The sequence below is a fragment of the Drosophila biarmipes genome, unplaced genomic scaffold, assembly GCF_025231255.1.
Source record: "Drosophila biarmipes strain raj3 unplaced genomic scaffold, RU_DBia_V1.1 ptg000007l, whole genome shotgun sequence".
NCBI classification, from domain to species: Eukaryota; Metazoa; Arthropoda; class Insecta; order Diptera; family Drosophilidae; genus Drosophila; species Drosophila biarmipes.
In genome coordinates, this window is record NW_026114528.1 from 191,162 (window position 1) to 211,729 (window position 20,568).

General features: G+C 34.1%; 1 protein-coding gene across 3 annotated transcripts in view; it reads right to left on the bottom strand.

The window, feature by feature from the left end:
* The window catches only part of LOC108021920 (UDP-N-acetylglucosamine--peptide N-acetylglucosaminyltransferase 110 kDa subunit), a 145,063-nt gene that overhangs the window by 116,784 nt on the left and 7,711 nt on the right, over nt 1-20,568 (bottom strand). For all 3 annotated transcript variants that reach the window (XM_044092650.1, XM_050889795.1, XM_050889794.1), the window contains exon 3: nt 5,013-5,223. In XM_044092650.1, the coding sequence (XP_043948585.1) occupies nt 5,013-5,223 (211 nt within the window). The remainder of the gene's footprint in view (nt 1-5,012; nt 5,224-20,568) is intronic.

The following is a 20,568-nucleotide window of genomic DNA, read 5'->3' on the forward strand; positions in this document are numbered from 1 at the left end:
TTGTGCGCCTTTTTAGCAAGATTTGTTTAAATATAAAACAAAAACATCTGATATCTAACAAAAACAACTCTAAACGAGGTAAGAATATAGTGACGATCGCACCTTCAACAAAAAAGTTCTTATATCAACTTCTGTGACCCACAAACGTAATACACGATCTACTAAGTTGATTACATCCGTTACTCGTAGATTGAAAGTCTCTACCAAATTTTCAATCAACGAGGAATATGCTGTTGAAGAGAACAAGTTGGAAAAAGATTCCAAAAAACGATGAGTATTACAGCCACATTATCCTTTCACTGCTTTATACCAAAAACCCAAAAATTAGCTACAGCTTAGCACTACTCATTATAAGAAAAATCGAGTTGTGTTAAAATAATTGCATAAATAATAAAAATAAATAATAAAATAAATATAAATTAAAAAGTTAAAATTGGTAAAATAAATACTCTTTTGATCTTAATTAAATATATTTCCTTTCTAAAATGACTCAGAAATACAATAATAAGGTTCTAATAAGAGCTAGCGAGATGGAAATATCTTAGATAAAAATGTATTAAAATTAAAACTTGTTTTTATTTTAAAAAAATTTAATAAGGTTGTGTGTTTAAAAATAATAATAAAAAAAATAGGTTTTACAGGATTCTATGCAATATTTTTTTAACTAGCTTTTTTTTACAAACAAAAAACATAATTTTTTTCGTCCAAACACTTCTTTTAACTCATTTGCTTCATTCTTAGTTGTGCCTCTTGTTTTCATTTGTGTCCCATCTCTATTTGTTTTAAGTATCTGCTTCGCGAACTCACATTTTTGGCCCAATTTGATAATAGGGTCTCGCGCGTAACAAGCACGTGCTTGGTGTCGTTGGGCCACTTTTTTGTAATGTTCGAAGTGCACCAACGTCCATCATATATATATATAAATCTTGATACGTAAAGAAAAGTTTCAGGGAAATCCAAAATGTCAACTTAATAAAGGTGTTCGGTTTGTAAAGGAACGGCCCATATACTTTTGTTTAATATAAAATCTCCAAAGACTGCAACTTGGTCAACCAATAAACATCATTACAATTTATTGGGTACGATGGAGAAAACAGTTTTCCTCAAACTTGAAAGTGTCCAAAGTATCATTTGTAAAGGCGTGAAAATAACGATTTTTACAGACACCTAACATTTTATAATCGTGAATATAAATCCGAGACGTGCGAGCCACTGCAATATGGGGACCACAGTGCGAGTCACGTAAACCTTATTACATTATTATGCTACAAAATAAACATCAGACCATATATTTCATGTTTGCAATACCAAAATAAATTAATTTATTTATTATTATGGTTCAAAATAAACTTCTGACTATATATTTCAATTTAAATTTACAGGTACGGAAAATGGAATGGCTACCTGGAAGTTGTTGCGCGGTCGTGATTTCGACCCGTATGTAGAGCTAGCAGTCAGTCGTAAGGCTGCGTTCAGAAAAGCAAATGTTACCAGGAAACGTACATTATTACTAATCATGATTGAACAAGAAAGGAAGTTAACTTCGGCAAGCCGAAGCTTGTACACCCTTGCAGTATTATTTATATTATAAATATTTTTTCACTAATTTCCCGGTTGTTCTTATGACAGCTATATGATATAGTCGTCCGATTTTGATAATATTTAATTCGAAATTTAAAACCAAATAAAAAATGTTATTTCCAAGCTTAGAAGGTTATATGTTAAAAAACACAGAAGATATAACTATTTCATATTATTTTACCACTAATTTTCCGATCGTAAACATGGTAGCTATATGATATAGTCGTCCGATTTTGAAACCATTTAATTCGAAATTCAGAACTAATTAAAAAATGATATTTCCTAGCTTAGAAGGTTATACGTTAAAAAACCCCAAAGGTATAATTTTTTTAAATTTTTTCCCCGATAGTTCCTATGGGAGCTATAAGATATAGTTGTCCGATCCGGATGGTTCGGACTTATATACTACCTGCAATAGAAATAAGACTTTTGGGCAAGTTTTATCCCGATAGCTTCAAAACTGAAAGACTAGTTTGCGTAGAATAAAAAATATTTTTAGGAAAATTTGAAAAAACAAGAAAGGAAGTTAGCTTCGGCAAGTCAAAGTTTGTATACTCTTGCAGTTATAAAAAACTATAAATAGTTTTATTTAATGGAATTTAAAATTCTTAAAAATATAAAAATTTATATTCCCAATATTATAAGATAATATGTCAAAAAGCACCAAAGCTATAATTTGTTTCACATTATTTCCCACCAATTATCCGATCGTTCCAATGACAGCTATATAGCTATATGAAAGGTATATGTTAAAAAACACGAAATATATAATTTTTTTTAAATTTTTTCCCCGATTGTTCCTATGGGAGCTATAAGATATAGTTGTCCGATCCTGCTGGTTCCGACTTATATAATACCTGCAATGAAAAGAAGACTTTTGGGAAAGTTTCAGCCTGATAGCATTAAAACTGAGAGACTAGTTTGCGTAGAAACGGACGCACAAACGGAAATGAAACTTCTTGCAAACTTCTGACTGAAATCATTATACCCTCTCCAAGGGTATAAAAATGTAATGGAATTAGAAAGTGGGAATTTATGTACTCTATCACCTGGTTTTTACTCTTTAATTTTTCATAACAGTCCTAAGGATTATACTAAAAATGATTTGGAATCATATAGAAACATTTTAATTGAAACAAGTGCTCATAAAAGAAACTATCAACCAGATGTTGACCATAAAAGGAAATCGTTCTAAAAAATATTCTTCAATTATTAAACCATTAATATCGTAGTCTTCAGTAAATGAAGAATATACTTGTTCTGGGTATATGAGACTACAACAAGAAAGGAAGTTAACTTCGGCAAGCCGAAGTTTGTATACCCTTGCAGTTCTAAAAAATAATCAATAATTTTATTAAATTGAATTCAAATTTCTTAAAAACCTAAAAACTTATATTCCCAATATTATAAGATACAAAAAAGGAAGTTAACTTCGGCAAGCCGAAGTTTGTATACCCTTGCACTTATAAAAAATAATCAATAATTTTATTAAATTGAATTCAAAATTCTTAAAAATATAAAAATTGATATTCCCAATATTATAAGATAATATGTCAAAAAGCCCCAAACCTATAATTTGTTTCACATTATTTCCCACCAATTTTCCGATCGTTCCTATGACAGATATATGATAAAGTCGTCCGATTTTAATAATATTTAATTCTAAATTCAGAACTAATTAAAAAATGTTATTTTCAAGCTTATAAGGTTATATGTTAAAAACCAGCAAAGATATTTTTATTTCATATTTTCCTATTCATTTTCCGATCGTTCCTATGGCAGCTATATGATATAGTCGTCCGATTTTGATAAAATTTAACTCGAAATTCAAAACCAAATAAAAAATGCTATTTCCAAGCGTAGGGGGTCATAAGTTTAAAAACACCGAAAATATAATTTTTCTATACTATTTTACCACTAATTTTCCGACTGTTCCTATGGCAGCTATATGATATAATCGTCCGATTTTTATCAAATTTAATTCAAAATTCAGAACTAAGTTTAAAATGTTATATCCGAGCTTAGAAAGGTATATGCTAAAAAAAACACAGAAGATACATTACTACTACTAATTTTTTACCCGATAATTCCTATGGGAGCTATAAGATATAGTTGTCCGATCCTGCTGGTTCCGACTTATATACTACCTGCAATAGAAAGAAGTATTTTGGGGAATTTTCTGCCTGATTACAGACGGACGGACATGGCTAGATCGTCTCGTCTTGTGACGCTGATCAAGAATATATATACTTTATGGAAACGTCTCCTTCATTGAGCTGCAAACTTCTGACTGAAATTATTATACCCTCTGCAAGGGTATAATTATATCTTTGGTGCTTTTAAACATATAACCTCCTACGCTTGAAAATAACTTTTTTAATTGGTTTTGAATTAGAAATTAAATTTGATCAAAATCGGACGACTATATCATATAGCCCCCATAAGAACAATCGGAAAATTAGTGGTAAAATATTATTGAAAAATTATATCTTCGGCGTTTTTAAACTTATCATCTCCTAAGCTTGGAAACAGCATTTTTTATTTGGGTTTGATTTTCGAATTAACTTTTATCAAAATCATATATCTGCCATAGGAACGATCGGAAAATTAGTCGGAAATATGAAATAAAAATTATATCTTTGGTGTTTTTTAACATATAACTTTATAAGCTTGAAAATAACATTTTTAAATAGTTCTGAATTTCGAATTAAATTTTATTAAAATCGGACGACTATATCATATAGCTGTCATAGGAACGATTGGAAAATTGGTAGGAAAATAATATGAAACGAATTATATCATTGGGCCTTTTGACATATTATCTTATAATATTGGGAATATAATTTTTTATATTTTTAAGAACTTTTAATACAATTTAATAAAAATCGGATTACTCTAACATATAGATGTCAAAAAAAATGGTCTGAAAAAAATGTAATAATTTTTTTTTGTTTAATATCAGTGACGTTAGCAACAATCCTAAAAAATTTCACATGGTGTTGGATACTTTGCAATGCGACATTTCTGTCATGCACAGCCACACCTTTGATAATAAGGTAGAAAAGGTAGGTGATCACACCTTTTCACAACATGATCGAACGCGTTCCACGAAGATAACAACCTTAAGATATTTTGGGTGTGCGACCTTTCTCACGTAACAGCAGCACCTGACGACTTTTATTTGCCCATAATTAGGGAAAGGATACATGATCAATATTGTCACGTGTGGATTTGGGGCCGATGGGCGCATTTAAGTGTACTCAAGTCCCATCAAAATCAGTTAATTTTTTGGATTTTACTAATTGCCGCATACGCTAATTAGGAGAGATGGGGCCATTATTATGCTAATTCTGTCAGAAACATTCTACGATGCCAATAGACATAGCGCAAGACGGTAGATATTTAAAAATTAATAAGATTTACAAACTTACCTATAGGCTTCTGCCAGCACAGGATTTTGTTTTATTGCCAATGTAGAGAATTGTGCTGACTTATCAAGTCTTCTGCATTGAAAATGAATTGATGACAGCAATAATAAAACTCCGGTGTTCGTACTATCCTGGCGCCATAATTGCATGCAATGTTTTTCTGCACTTTCATAGTCAACCGCTTGGTATTCCCTATGAGCCAACTCAAGTAAACCTATATTGTAATATGAAATCGTCACTTTAATTTCAGAATTTTTAAAACAGTATATTGACATTAGGAAAGTTTAAGTTAAGTAATGTTTATAATTTAAAGTAAAAGTAATTTAACGTAAAACTTTCCAGCAGGTTATCTTGAATCACAAGTTCCTATTTCATAGGGGAACACAAAAATTAAACCAAGAGGGAACACTATAGCGAAGTGTCTCGACAATCAGATACCCGTTACTCATCTTAAAACTGTTAAATAAATAAACCTTTAAATAATGGCGAAGAAACATAAAAGTTTACATTTTTATCCACATTGAAATTTTATATTTTACATATTGTTGCTAAATACGGTCGTACAGTAAGGTTATTACTTATTAAATAATGGTCCGAAAAAACTTCGGCGGTACGTATTTGCGAGCCTTATTAAATAAAATTGTTTTAAAGTTTTCTTCTTTTCTAGCATAAATTAATAACTCCTAAACTTAGCGAGGTATTTTGAAAATTTTTTTTACTAACGGAAGGAACAACCTTAGATTAAATTCTGAAAAGTGGACGTGTCACGCGAATTTTTTTTAATTTTAGAAAAGTGAAAAGCGAAAAGTGTAGCTCGATTTTTACAAGTGTAACATCAATCGAAAGCTATTGCAAAAGCTAATGGATTGCACACGAAGACTTTAAGAAATTCAAATAGTTTGGGAAAAAGAGCGGAGTGTTAAAAAGAAAATTTGATCTGTTGGGGCCTAGTTGTATTCTCAGCTACAATACGGGTCGAATGACACCATAACCGTCAAAATCGTGTGCTCCTTTCAAAAGTAATACGCAAAACAAGATTTTGTGGGACTTCTCAAAATGAAAATTTAAAAAAGAATGTAAAAACGTTATTTTAGATTCCTGGAAACTCTTTACGATGTTAAACAGTTTACTATAAAAAACATTAGTTCAACCACTGTTGGAAAATCTAGGTAAAACTAGCTATAAATAACTAAACTTTGTACACCCGTAACATGAGAACTACTAAAACTACAGGCATGTGCAAAATGTCTTTAGAAAGATATTTCGGAATACTATGTAAACACGATTTGCTTAAATACCACCGTTTTAAAATTATTGGTCAAATATTATTAATTTATTTTTTAGCCTTTTTTTTATTTTTCAAAAACGGGTCTAACAACTTCAAATGAAATTTAAAGGTGTTTAGCCCTTGAGACTCCTAAACTTTCAACAGAAATGGCCACATTTACGAGTTCAGAGCATTTTACAACTCCTCACATCAACCTTTTTTGCGCGTATCCAAACTCTATTTAAAGGTCGTGGAAACTTTATTTCTACAACTTTTGGAAAAACTAGCTTGTTTGAAGTGAAAACAGCTATAAATCGCTAAAATTGTGTACATAGGTAACATTTGAATTACTAAAGCTACATGTTATTAGCTCCTATGGTAGCTAGCGTCGCTTGTGAACAGCTGTGTTTACTTTTGTGCTCTGAGTTTTTTTTTATTTTTTTATGGATATTGTGCGAGTGTTTTGTGTTTATTTATTTACAAGCTTAGCCTGATAATTGTGTTAGAAATTTTAAACAGATCTCCCAGTAAACATGTATGTGATCATAGTTATTTTAACATTTCTATTGGATTTGTTTAATCTGTTAGCCCTGTTATTGTAGTTACGGTTTATAAACTTGCTAGAACTCTTTTACTCCCTCTCAATCTCTCCCGCTCTATTTTATAACTGTAACCTGCTGAATTTCTGTTAGACTTTTTCGGCGATATTTCTGTAACTTTCTCTCTCTTTCTCTTGCTTGCATTACATTGTATTTGCTCGTGCTTAAATTTGCTAATGTCGCACAAGCCACGCTCAGTCGATAGAATATTTTTTCACTCGTGCTCTCTTACGTTTGATTAATTTTCGCGATTTCACGCTCTCCTAATTTTTTTTTTTTTTTTGTAGTTTGTGTCTTTGTGTTTTTTGAGATGTTTTTCATATTTTATTTCATTTTATTTTCTTTTTGTTTTTCTGATAATTGCGTCTTCAACTAAAGACCCCTTTATTTTTTGTTGGCTCTGCGATTCGATGAAGCACGTCAAATGTGCAGGATTTACCGGCAGAGTTATTTATTGATCTTCATTCTGGTTTTATGTGGTCATGTGAGTCCTGCAAGGAAATGGACGTTGAGATGAGCGGCTTTATGAAGCATACTCGAGACTACCTATTGAATATTTGAGGAGCTTTTAAACAACTCTATGAGGGATTCAATATCGTCTGTGCATAGTTAATAAAAAATTACTAACCGAGTTGCATAAAGGCAAAAAAGCTAGCCTAAACGCCCTTAACGCTATTATGGAATCCACCCCAAATCCGAACTTGGTAGCAGCAATTTTTTTTGACACAGGGGTAAATGAACCAACTGTGGCTATAGATACAGCTAGCTTGGGTGAAGTCCCGTGGCTAAGTGAAAGAGTTCGGTGCCGACCCTACCTCAGCTTAGTGAGGTTCAGACTGCTGCTGGGGGCGTAAGAAACTTTCATACCCTCTTAGGATATCGTCTCGGATATCCGCCTGATGTGTTTAATATATTACTTTCTGCAAGATTTTGGCTTAATGATGATTTGGTAATAAAAGAATTTATTCCCAATAAACTGAGAACAAATAACACCCTTCCACAAAAAAATTAAAAAGATTATTTTTGACTTATCAAAATGTTAGGGGACTAAGTATGAAGCTACCCATGCTTTATGCTGACTCCTCTGCATTCATTGAAGACATTTTGGCTTTTATAGATACTTTTCTGAAGCCAGAGATATCTGCCTCTGAAGTTTTGTAAAATAACTTTAATACTTATAGGACCGATCGTCTCTGCCGTTACCTCTAGCCTAACATCTGAAAGAATTGTCATTTATTTATTTATTTACAATTAAATTGAATTTCTATGTGTGGAAGTTTTCATGCAATGTTTATCTGTTTTTGTTAAATGTTCTTATATTTCACCTGACCATGATTAAGTAATTTATGAGCATCATCTGTCTACAATCAAATCTATTTTATCCCTTCTGTCTAACAGAGACCTTTTGATTGTTTTGGGTCAACTTAGTCTACCTGATATTTCTTGGTCTCCTTTTACTGACTCACTTGTCGCAATACCTTTATTCGCCAAAGATTTTGTGGATGGCCTTTTAGAATTATAGTTACAGCAAGCAAGCTTTATACGAAAGTCCTTAAGAGACAATTAGATCTTGTGTTTGATTCGGACCCGTATGGAACTGACACAATTTGCCTCCCCTGCTCTGATGCCCTCTTTCCTTTAGGTTCTCCAATTAAAACAAAATGTTTACGTAAATGTGACTATAAGAAACTTAACTTTATGATTTCTCATTATAATTGGACAGACTTGCACAATTGTTTAGACATTGAAATTTCCTCTGAACTTTTCTATATAGTGTTAAATAAATCTAAAATCTAAATCGATAAAAATCTTAATTTTCAATTGATCCGAAAAAGTTTTAAAACTTTGTTAATGCCAAGCGAAAGTTATCGGCATTGGCTTTAACGGTACGTCTAAGCTTAATGAAGACATCGACGGATTCTAAAATTGCTGAGTTTTTCCAAACTACTTATAGTTCGGCTGCTTGGCCAAATTCGAACTACCCTAATGCCTTAAACAGGGCAATCTCTCTTAAGAGATTCAGCACAATAACGCAAACTTATTCTCCCGGTCCGGATGGACTTCCGATTTTAAAAATGTTTAAATCGTCTATTTCGTTATCAGTTTTTCCTACTGTCTGGAAGGACTCTTATTATTCCACTCCACAAAAAGGATGCGGAGGCGGATGCTCAAAATTATAAAAGTGTTTTTTTTTAATTGTCGGCAATACCTAAAGCATTTGAATGTATTATCAATTCTCATTTGCAACATTGAGGTTCCTCGCTAATATCTACGTGTCAGGTTAGGCGAACCTTCTTGAATTTTCATCTAAAAAAATGCAGACTAAAAAAATTTTCTCTTCAACAACGAGAACTAATATTTAAAAAGCCTGGAAAATAATATTAGTGTGTAAAATTCATCAGTCGTCGAAGCTGTAAAATTTGAAACACGGGTTCACACCGCCTAGTATAGTGCAACATGTTTCGACGAATGGATCCTGAACCGTCGTCAGGTAAGAACAAAGATCGCAGGCTGTGCCAACTGCCTGATGCCCAATGGTCAACAAGGTCTCTGCAATGTCTCTTTAACGGCAGCCGAAAAAGTACTTGTTTCTTGCTACAACCGATGTGGCTCTACAAAGACAAAACGCTCAACGAAAAAACTACCATACAATAATAGACTCTGGGTCCCAACTAAATCTCTTGTCCAGAAAAATGGCATATCGACTTGCACTTTTTACCACCAGAGCATCACTAAGTATTCATGAAGTTGGAAAACAGGTGCAAGGATCCTCATCACAAGCAGGTGTGGTGTTGTCGTCCTTGACGTCAAGGTTTCAAATGGAAATAGAAGTCTGCATCTTACTAGAGTTGATGCAAAACCAACCATCTGAATCCAAGGATGAAGAACTTAATATTCCGAGCAATGTTGTCTTGCAGACCCAGATTTTGGGGAACCGGGCGCATAGATTTATTAATGGGTGCCGAGGCTTATGCACGATCGATATAACCTCAAACTATCAATTTGAAAAAAATAATCCCAATCTCCAAGAAACCGTTTTAAGGTGGATTATGTACGGCGCAGTTAGGCAACAAGCACCAGCAGTCACAATAGGATTAACATCTGGAATTTACGGCTTTGCAACAATTGCCGGCCAGACTCCCAGTAAGAGTCAGGACCATTAACGCCAAAACAACGAGCGAGGGCATCACAACGAATAAGGCAACACATACAAGGAATAGCGGTCCAGCCTACTATTTCTTAACTGCAGAAGAGCGGATGTGTGGCAGTTTCAGATCGTTAGACTCATTCCTGGACGACACCAAGGCTTTGCGAAGAACAGCCGATTTTGATTCCAGCTGCTCACGAAATAACACGCCTCATATTTGAGAATAAACACTCAACAGCAATTATGGATGATAAATGGAAAACAACTCGCAACGGAAATAGTACGACGCTGTTTTATTTGTTGTCGAGCACGGCGAATGTCAGGTTATGAGTCCATTACCAACAGATAGAGTATAAATTGCAAGGCCTTTTAACTGATGTTAAGGTAGATTAGTGCAGACCATTTTTTGTACACAACAAGATTCAAGGGAAAACCGCCACAAGGTCTATTTAGCTATTTTCTGCTGCTTCGCCACCAAGGCAGTACATATGAATGTTGTATCGGATTTAAAAACTTAAGCGTTCTTGGCAGCTCTTAAAAGGATCAACGGACGGAGAGGAGTCGCAAGAAGCATCTACTGCGACAACGCAACAAATTTTGTTGGGGGTAGGAACGAGTTACGAGAGCTAGATTAGACTTTGTATTCTAATGAGGCTCGAGAAACAAAGACAAAAACTGGCTCGCAGCTAGGAACATAGCTCCACTGTATTCCACCAGGGGCACAGTATCAATGGCAGATCTGACACATGAATGATTAGAAACATGTGTTATCGATAGAAGAAGCGCTATTCAACTCACGGCCTGTTACTCCCATTTCTTCCAGCCCGCCCGATTTGGCTGCATTAACTCCCGGACATTTCTTGATCGGAGGACCTCTGACTGTGTCTCCCGATATTTATAACAAGGAAGTAAGATCGGGACATGTAACAAGATGGAAAAATATAGACAAGGTCAGTCAGGATTTTTGGAGAAGACGGAGTCACGAGTATTTACATCTGCAAAATCGGTAAAAATGGACAAGAAAGCAAAAGGCTGAGTCCGTAGGAGACTTTGTGCTGATTAGGGAAGACAAAATGGTACCATTGCACACACACCGGGAAGAGGGTAAATTAGAGTCGTCAACATCCGGACGTCAGCAGGAAAATGCACGAGAGCGATTCAACCTCTAGCAATATTATTTATTTATATATTTCCAAATGCGATTATTGGGGCAGGAAATAGCGGCATTTAAGAAGAGTATCGAAGACTTGTCAGGTTGGTGCTTTCAGAGCGGATCCTGTCCAACAGTAATAAATATGCTCGAACAAGAGGCAAGCGAGTTATATGATGGTTAACAACTGTTCAGTCATCATCGGCAACGGAAAGAGGCTCTGAATCTAGTAGGAAATCTCGCCAACGAACTGTTTGGAGAACTAAACTCTCAGTATGAACAAAACATGAAGGACGTCATCCATTAACAATACGCATCTGATAGTACGATAAACATGATGAGAACCAGTACAGATAAAATGGAACGCAGGATTAGGCACATGTGAGCACCAGTCACTGATCTAGAGAATAAAGACCGGCATTTCGCATTGACCGTGGAAGAGTTTAAGCAATGCACGAAAATGTCAAAGGAACAAGCGGTGTGCAATTAAAGGTAAACTACGTTAGGGCCAGCACATGAGCAATTGCAATGTTCTCTGTCGGTCATTCAGGCGGAACAAAAGTTCGAGTGTGGACCCGAAGGGATCAATACATTATACGTATGGTACCCCCTCGATGTTCCAAACTCTTGGATTCTTTCTACGACGCAAGAGATAATGCAAACATAAGTTTGCGGTGAAGAACGAGGAATACATAATTATTATTATTATAATTAAGGGCGACTGCATTGCGAGGATATATTTTGTGTAAAAAAGGTTTATACATATAAAAAGAGGGCACATAGTAGTTACTCACTGAATCACTGTTGGAATCGTAATTCATATCCAGCAGAACCGCCATCGGCACTAGAGTACCACGCAGGGTAACAGCAAGCACAGCCAACCGGACAACAGCAAAACCATCCTAAGGATAGAGGACAACCGAAGGGACCAACCAGCACGATTACAAAAGACTGAGGCGCCCACTAAGTTAGAGTGGGCGTGGCACATTTTTTTTTAGGTCAGTCGATAGGTAATGATGGGACAAACAGAATTAAGTTAAAATTTTGTTTCTATCATAAAAACTGTAGGCGCTACAGATTTTCGCGGATTTCCGCACAGACAAAGGAATTATACCGGACAACAAGAAATATACAGTCTTACATGATGCAAACAGCGCTAGTCGATTTGTAGCATTCTGCAATTACGTTTATTAAAAACTTCGCCGACTATTCACAGCATATACCTAGATTATGTATTTGGTCTTGCATGAATGCCAAAAATTTCTTGATTTCCTTAAAGAGTTTTGCATAATAACGGATGCAAGTAAAGCATGTGGAGGGGTATTAACTCAAAACCATAACGCACTCCAACTCCCGATAGCATATGCATCACGTTCATTTACAAAAGCTGAAAGCAATAAAAACACTTGGAACAGGAACTAGCAGCAATTTATTGGGCAATTACCCAATTTCGATCATATATTTATGGTGAACATTTAAAAACTAATCACAGACCGCTGACACACTTATTTTCAATGGTCAATCCTAATTCAAGACTCACACGCATGCGGCTCGAGTTAAAGGAAAATGATTTCACAGTCGAGTATCTAACGGAAATATTATTTAATGTTTTCCGACTAATTTTCCGTTCCTATGGGAGCTATATGATATAGTCGTCCGATTTTGATAAAATTTAATTTGAAATTCAGAACTAATTTAAAAATGTTATATTCAAGCTTAGAAATTTATATGTTAAAAAACACCAAAGATATAACTTTTTTTTAATTTTTTCCCCGATAGTTCCTATGGGAGCTATAAGATATAGTTGTCCGATCCGGCTGGTTCCGACTTATGGAAAGTTTCAGCCCGATAGCTTTAAAACTGAGAGACTAGTTTGCCTAGAAACGGACGGACAGACGGACGGACATGGCTAGATCGACTCGTCTTGTGACGCTGAGCTGATCAAGAATATATATACTTTATGATGTCGGAAACGTCTTCTTCACTGCGTTGCAAACTTCTGACTGAAAATTATACCCTTTGCAAGGGTATAAAAACAGCAGATGTAATTGAAAGCCAACTTCGCACTGGTGCAATGACGCGAAACTAAGGCGCACTAATTACCAATGCCTAAGTCACCTTTAATATTAAACTCTTCTACTCTTCTACACTTTGAAAACTACAAACCCTTGTTAGGCTTTGTACTAAAATCATATGGCAAATATTTTAATAACATAGAGCGACACATTTTAAATCTGCCATGTGAAAAAAAAAACTATACCAAATATTTCCTTCACTTTCCTAGTTTAACTTTATGAATATTATAATATTTTATATAATATATATATAAATATATACATAATAAAAAATCTAGAAACAATAACCATACTATTAAAAATAATTGTAATTATAAAGTTCCAAAGAAACTTGTCTTATTAAAAGTAAAAAAATTGTAATATAATAATAACCAATAACAAGAAAGGAAGTTAGCTTCGGCAAGCCGAAGTTTGTATACCCTTGAAGTTGTAAGAAGCAATCGACGTTATTAACATCACATTAAACTTTTAAGGATTTGTTTCTAGCTTCAGTGATATAAAAGAAAACATATTTAATTATTATATCTGATCGTTTTTTTACAGCTGTGTTAGAGTCTTCTGACTCTAAATTAAATTATAATTCTTTAAAAAAAATGTAGTCCCAAAATTATAAGATAATATGTCAGCCGATCCCGATGGTTCCGACTTATTTACTACCTGCAACAGAAAGAAGATTTTTAGGAAAGTTTCAGCCCAAAGGCTTTAAAACTGAAAGACTAGTTTGCGTAGAAACAAAGACTAACGGACAGACGGACACGGCTAGATCGACCCGTCTAATGATGCTGATCAAGAATACATATACTTTATGGGGTCGGAAACGTCTCTTTCACTGCGTTCAAACTTCTGAGTGCAAGGGTATAAAATTGTTAATATATCTTCTCTTATGGCCAGAAGTATAGGTATATAAGAAAGTATAATAACACTGGTTTTAACGACCCCGATTACTACCTGAGTTAGAAAATTTATATATGTCAACATATAATTTAGAAAACTCACCATTAATACATTGCTCTAATAAAAATGGTTTTGAGCACCATCCCAGGTGTTCCTGTGAGAAGAATCTCAAGCAATCAGGACATATTAGGTAGAGCTAGCATATCAGTAGCAAGAATAATTCATATCCATATTATAGTGGAATGGAGTGAATTATATAAAAATTAAATTAAAATTAAAAGCGATTTCGATAAATCATATAAATCGATGACGCAAAACAAATCAATACAACAAAACACTATAAATAAACATTGCTTTAAAAATGCGCATATAGAGATGGACTAGATAAAAATGTAAATAAAGTATCGAAATTTCTGACCAGACTTGGGTCGAACTTAATAACTAGAAAGGAAAGGTATAATTTAAGTATTTCAATACCAACAATACTTAACACACTTTTGATTAATAATGCCGGACGATACCGTTGCCCAACGGGCATATAGTAAGGATATAGCAAATGCTATCCCAGAATTCAACGGACAGAAAATCAATCTTCAAAGATTTATCACAGCCTTGAAATATTTAAATCTATCCAAAGCCATTGAAAAAATACCTGTTGAAGTCGTACAATCAAAAATAGTGGGCTCAACTTTGTACAAAGTGCAAAATGAACCTACTCTAAACGGAATTATAAAAAAATTACAAGACACTATTATTGGCGAAATATCCGATGTAGTCAAAACAAAAATGCCAAAAACTACTCAAAAAGGTAAAAAACAGCATATAAATTCACAACTGACATTGACAACTTACAAAACCTACTTAAAGCTTTGTATATTGATGAAGGATTCCCGCTGAACACGCGGACAAATTCAGCACCGAGGAGGCTGTAAACACAATGGTCAAAAGTTTTGAGAATGGCCGACTCAAAACAATCCTTGTGGCAGGCAACTTCTCATCAATGAATGAGGCTGTCCCCAAGTACATACAATGGAGTAATAAAATGACGGGTAATGCCAACGCAATACTATTTGCAAGAAGAGGACAGAGTTCGTGGATATTATAGAGGAAACAACAATAACCAAAATACCAGCAACTACGGCAATACACAACAAAACAATAATGTCCGCGTTACCCAGCCAGTTTCGGGAAATTTCCAACCCCTTTAGATACGAGATATTAAAAATACCAACAGTTTATACAATTAACCTTTGTCTCAATATCTTCGTTCCATTTATTTATTCAGAAACAGGGAATCAGCTTACGTTCCTCGTGGATACGGGAGCAAATATTTCGCTATTAAAAAATGCAGATATCGTTAACAATATACAAATAAAAAATACAATAAATATTTAAGGAATAGGCGAGGAGATCATAAAATCTGAAGGACTTGCTCCAATAAACCTCCAAACAAATATATAATTCCATTAAATTTTGACATTGTAAATCAAGATTTTGCGATTCCATGTGATGGAATACTAGGAATCAATTTTATGAAAAAATAAAACTGCCAAATAGATCTTAGCTCTACAGAGGATTGGTTTATTATAAGCAGAGCTTGCAAATAACTGTCGACCGTTTCTCGTTGTCTGCAAATAAGTGTCTTTTTCTGACTCTTTACGAAAAGACTCAGAGAGCAACCGTTTCATGGGCTCTTAAATGTGCTTGCTCGCGCTCAGATCGAAACCGATTTTTTCTATTCTGTTTTGTTTCGGTTGTCCCAAGACCGTTTGCATTGAGTTTTTCGGTCAATCGGTCTTTTGCTGACAATCTTTCTGCGAGCGTTTTTCGTTCCGCTCTTTACGCACTCGTTAAACGACCGAAATAAAAAGGGCTCAACGAAAAGCGCTCATCAGAAAACAGAATTGAAGGCAGCAAAAGTCTCTTGTTCAGAGCGAGAGCGAGAGAGTATGAACTTTTTAGGTTGTGCTCGCAACGAGAGCACAAGAAAAAAAAAACGGTCGACAGTTATTTACAAGCTCTGATAATAAGCGAAATAATATACACATTCACATTTATATTCCAATAACATATACTTCTGGTAATAATACAATTCTACAAACCAGATCTGAAGAACTCAGAAAAATGAAAATACTGATACTTCATTAATATTAAATCAGGAGATTCAACCTGGTATTTACATTGCCAATACTATTACATCAAAACAGAATACATTTGTCCGATGACTCAACACAACTTGTAGTGATCAATTGATAAGTATAACCTATTTAAAATGTGAACCAATTTCCGATTACAATGTAGTCCAAAACACTTGAAGTAATAGAAAAAAAAATCATAATCAAACTTTAAAAAAATTTCGACGTTCAATTCAAACAAGAATTAACGGAACTATGTGCAAAATACACTGAAGTATTCCGGTTTTAAGCCGAATCAAAAACAACAAATAATTTTTACAAGGAAAAATTGATATTGAAGGACGATGAACCAATCTGTATCACAATACAAACGCCGACTTCTACTTGTTCCAAAGAAACCCCTCCACAGTTCAAACGAAAAGAAATGGCGACTAGTAAATGACTATCGTCATATCAACAAAAAAATATCTGTCTGATAAATTTCCACTCCCAAGAATTGATAAAATTTGGACCAATCAGGAAGGGCAAAATATTTCTCATGCCTTGATTTGACGCCAGGTTTCCATCAAATTGAACTCGAATAAAATACAAGAAACATAACGTCGTTTTCAACGAGCAATGGCTCATATCGCTTCACGCGATTATCGGATGTCATCGGATGTTCCGAAAGACATATGCTTAAAAACTTAAAAGACATCTCCCAAATATGTAGACAATATATTTAAAACTACATCCACAAAAATGTTCATTTTTAAGCATGAAGTGATCTTCCTTGGTCATAAAAGCACAGACAAACGAATTATACCGGACAACAAGAAATATAATGTCATAAAAAATTATATAGTCTTACATGATACAGAAAGCGCTAGACGATTTGTAGCATTCTGCAATTACGTTTATTAAAAACTTCGCCGACTATTCACAGCACATACCTAGATTATGTAAAAAGAATGTTCCATTTGGTCTTGCATGAATGCCAAATATTTCTTGATTTCCTTAAAGAATTTTGCATAATAACGGATGCAAGTAAAGAAGCAAGTGGAGGGGTATTAACTCAAAACCATAACGGACTCCAACTCCCGATAGCATATGCATCACGTTCATTTACAAAAACTGAAAGCAATAAAAACACTTGGAACAGGAACTAGCAGCAATTTATTGGACAATTACCCAATTTCGATCATACATTTATGGTGAACAATTAAAAACTAATCACAGACCGCTAATACACTTATTTTCAATGGTCAATCTTAATTCAAGACTCACACGCATGCGGCTCGAGTTAAAGGAAAATGATTTCACAGTCGAGTATCTAACGGAAATATTATTTAATGTTTTCCGACTAATTTTCCGTTCCTATGGGAGCTATATGATATAGTCGTCCGATTTTGATAAAATTTAATTTGAAATTCAGAACTAATTTAAAAATGTTATATTCAAGCTTAGAAATTTATATGTTAAAAAACACCAAAGATATAACTTTTTTTTAATTTTTTCCCCGATAGTTCCTATGGGAGCTATAAGATATAGTTGTCCGATCCGGCTGGTTCCGACTTATGGAAAGTTTCAGCCCGATAGCTTTAAAACTGAGAGACTAGTTTGCCTAGAAACGGACGGACAGACGGACGGACATGGCTAGATCGACTCGTCTTGTGACGCTGAGCTGATCAAGAATATATATACTTTATGATGTCGGAAACGTCTTCTTCACTGCGTTGCAAACTTCTGACTGAAAATTATACCCTTTGCAAGGGTATAAAAACAGCAGATGTAATTGAAAGCCAACTTCGCACTGGTGCAATGACGCGAAACTAAGGCGCACTAATTACCAATGCCTAAGTCACCTTTAATTTTAAACTCTTCTACTCTTCTACACTTTGAAAACTACAAACCCTTGTTAGGCTTTGTACTAAAATCATATGGCAAATATTTTATATACATAGAGCGACACATTGTAAATCTGCCATGTGAAAAAAAAAACTATACCAAATATTTCCTTCACTTTCCTAGTTTAACTTTATGAATATTATAATATTTTATATAATATATATATAAATATATACATAATAAAAAATCTAGAAACAATAACCATACTATTAAGAATAATTGAAATTATAATGTTCCAAAGAAACTTGTCTTATTAAAAGTAAAAAAATTGTAATATAATAATAACCAATAACAAGAAAGGAAGTTAGTTTCGGCAAGCCGAAGTTTGTATACCCTTGAAGTTGTAAGAAGCAATCGACGTTATTAACATCACATTAAACTTTTAAGGATTTGTTTCTAGCTTCAGTGATATAAAAGAAAACATATTTAATTATTATATCTGATCGTTTTTTTTACAGCTGTGTTAGAGTCTTCTGACTCTAAATTAAATTATAATTCTTTAAAAAAAATGTAGTCCCAAAATTATAAGATAATATGTCAGCCGATCCCGATGGTTCCGACTTATTTACTACCTGCAACAGAAAGAAGATTTTTAGGAAAGTTTCAGCCCAAAGGCTTTAAAACTGAAAGACTAGTTTGCGTAGAAACAAAGACTAACGGACAGACGGACACGGCTAGATCGACCCGTCTAATGATGCTGATCAAGAATACATATACTTTATGGGGTCGGAAACGTCTCTTTCACTGCGTTCAAACTTCTGAGTGCAAGGGTATAAAATTGTTAATATATCTTCTCTTATGGCCAGAAGTATAGGTATATAAGAAAGTATAATAACACTGGTTTTAACGACCCCGATTACTACCTGAGTTAGAAAATTTATATATGTCAACACATAATTTAGAAAACTCACCATTAATACATTGCTCTAATAAAAATGGTTTTGAGCACCATCCCAGGTGTTCCTGTGAGAAGAATCTCAAGCAATCAGGACATATTAGGTAGAGCTAGCATATCAGTAGCAAGAATAATTCATATCCATATTATAGTGGAATGGAGTGAATTATATAAAAATTAAATTAAAATTAAAAGCGATTTCGATAAATCATATAAATCGATGACGCAAAACAAATCAATACAACAAAACACTATAAATAAACGTTGCTTTAAAAATGCGCATATAGAGATGGACTAGATAAAAATGTAAATAAAGTATCGAAATTTCTGACCAGACTTGGGTCGAACTTAATAACTAGAAAGGAAAGGTATAAGTATTTCAATACCAACAATACTTAACACACTTTTGATTAATAATGCCGGACGATACCGTTGCCCAACGGGCATATAGTAAGGATATAGCAAATGCTATCCCAGAATTCAACGGACAGAAAATCAATCTTCAAAGATTTATCACAGCCTTGAAATATTTAAATCTATCCAAAGCCATTGAAAAAATACCTGTTGAAGTCGTACAATCAAAAATAGTGGGCTCAACTTTGTACAAAGTGCAAAATGAACCTACTCTAAACGGAATTATAAAAAAATTACAAGACACTATTATTGGCGAAATATCCGATGTAGTCAAAACAAAAATGCCAAAAACTACTCAAAAAGGTAAAAAACAGCATATAAATTCACAACTGACATTGACAACTTACAAAAGCTACTTAAAGCTTTGTATATTGATGAAGGATTCCCGCTGAACACGCGGACAAATTCAGCACCGAGGAGGCCATTTGTTTCGGTTGTTCCAAGACCGTTTGCATTGAGTTTTTCGGTCAATCGGTCTTTTGCTGACAATCTTTCTGCGAGCGTTTTTCGTTCCGCTCTTTACGCACTCGTTAAACGACCGAAATAAAAAGGGCTCAACGAAAAGCGCTCATCAGAAAACAGAATTGAAGACAGCAAAAGTCTCTTGTTCAGAGCGAGAGAGTATGAACTTTTTAGGTTGTGCTCGCAACGAGAGCACAAGAAAAAAAAAACGGTCGACAGTTATTTACAAGCTCTGATAATAAGCGAAATAATATACACATTCACATTTATATTCCAATAACATATACTTCTGGTAATAATACAATTCTACAAACCAGATCTGAAGAACTCAGAAAAATGAAAATACTGATACTTCATTAATATTAAATCAGGAGATTCAACCTGGTATTTACATTGCCAATACTATTACATCAAAACAGAATACATTTGTCCGATGACTCAACACAACTTGTACTGATCAATTGATTAGTATAACCTATTTAAAATGTGAACCAATTTCCGATTACAATGTAATTCCAAACACTTGAAATAATAAAAAAAAAAAATCATAATCAAACTTTAAAAAAATTTCGACGTTCAATTCAAACAAGAATTAACGGAACTATGTGGAAAATATACTGAAGTATTCCGTTT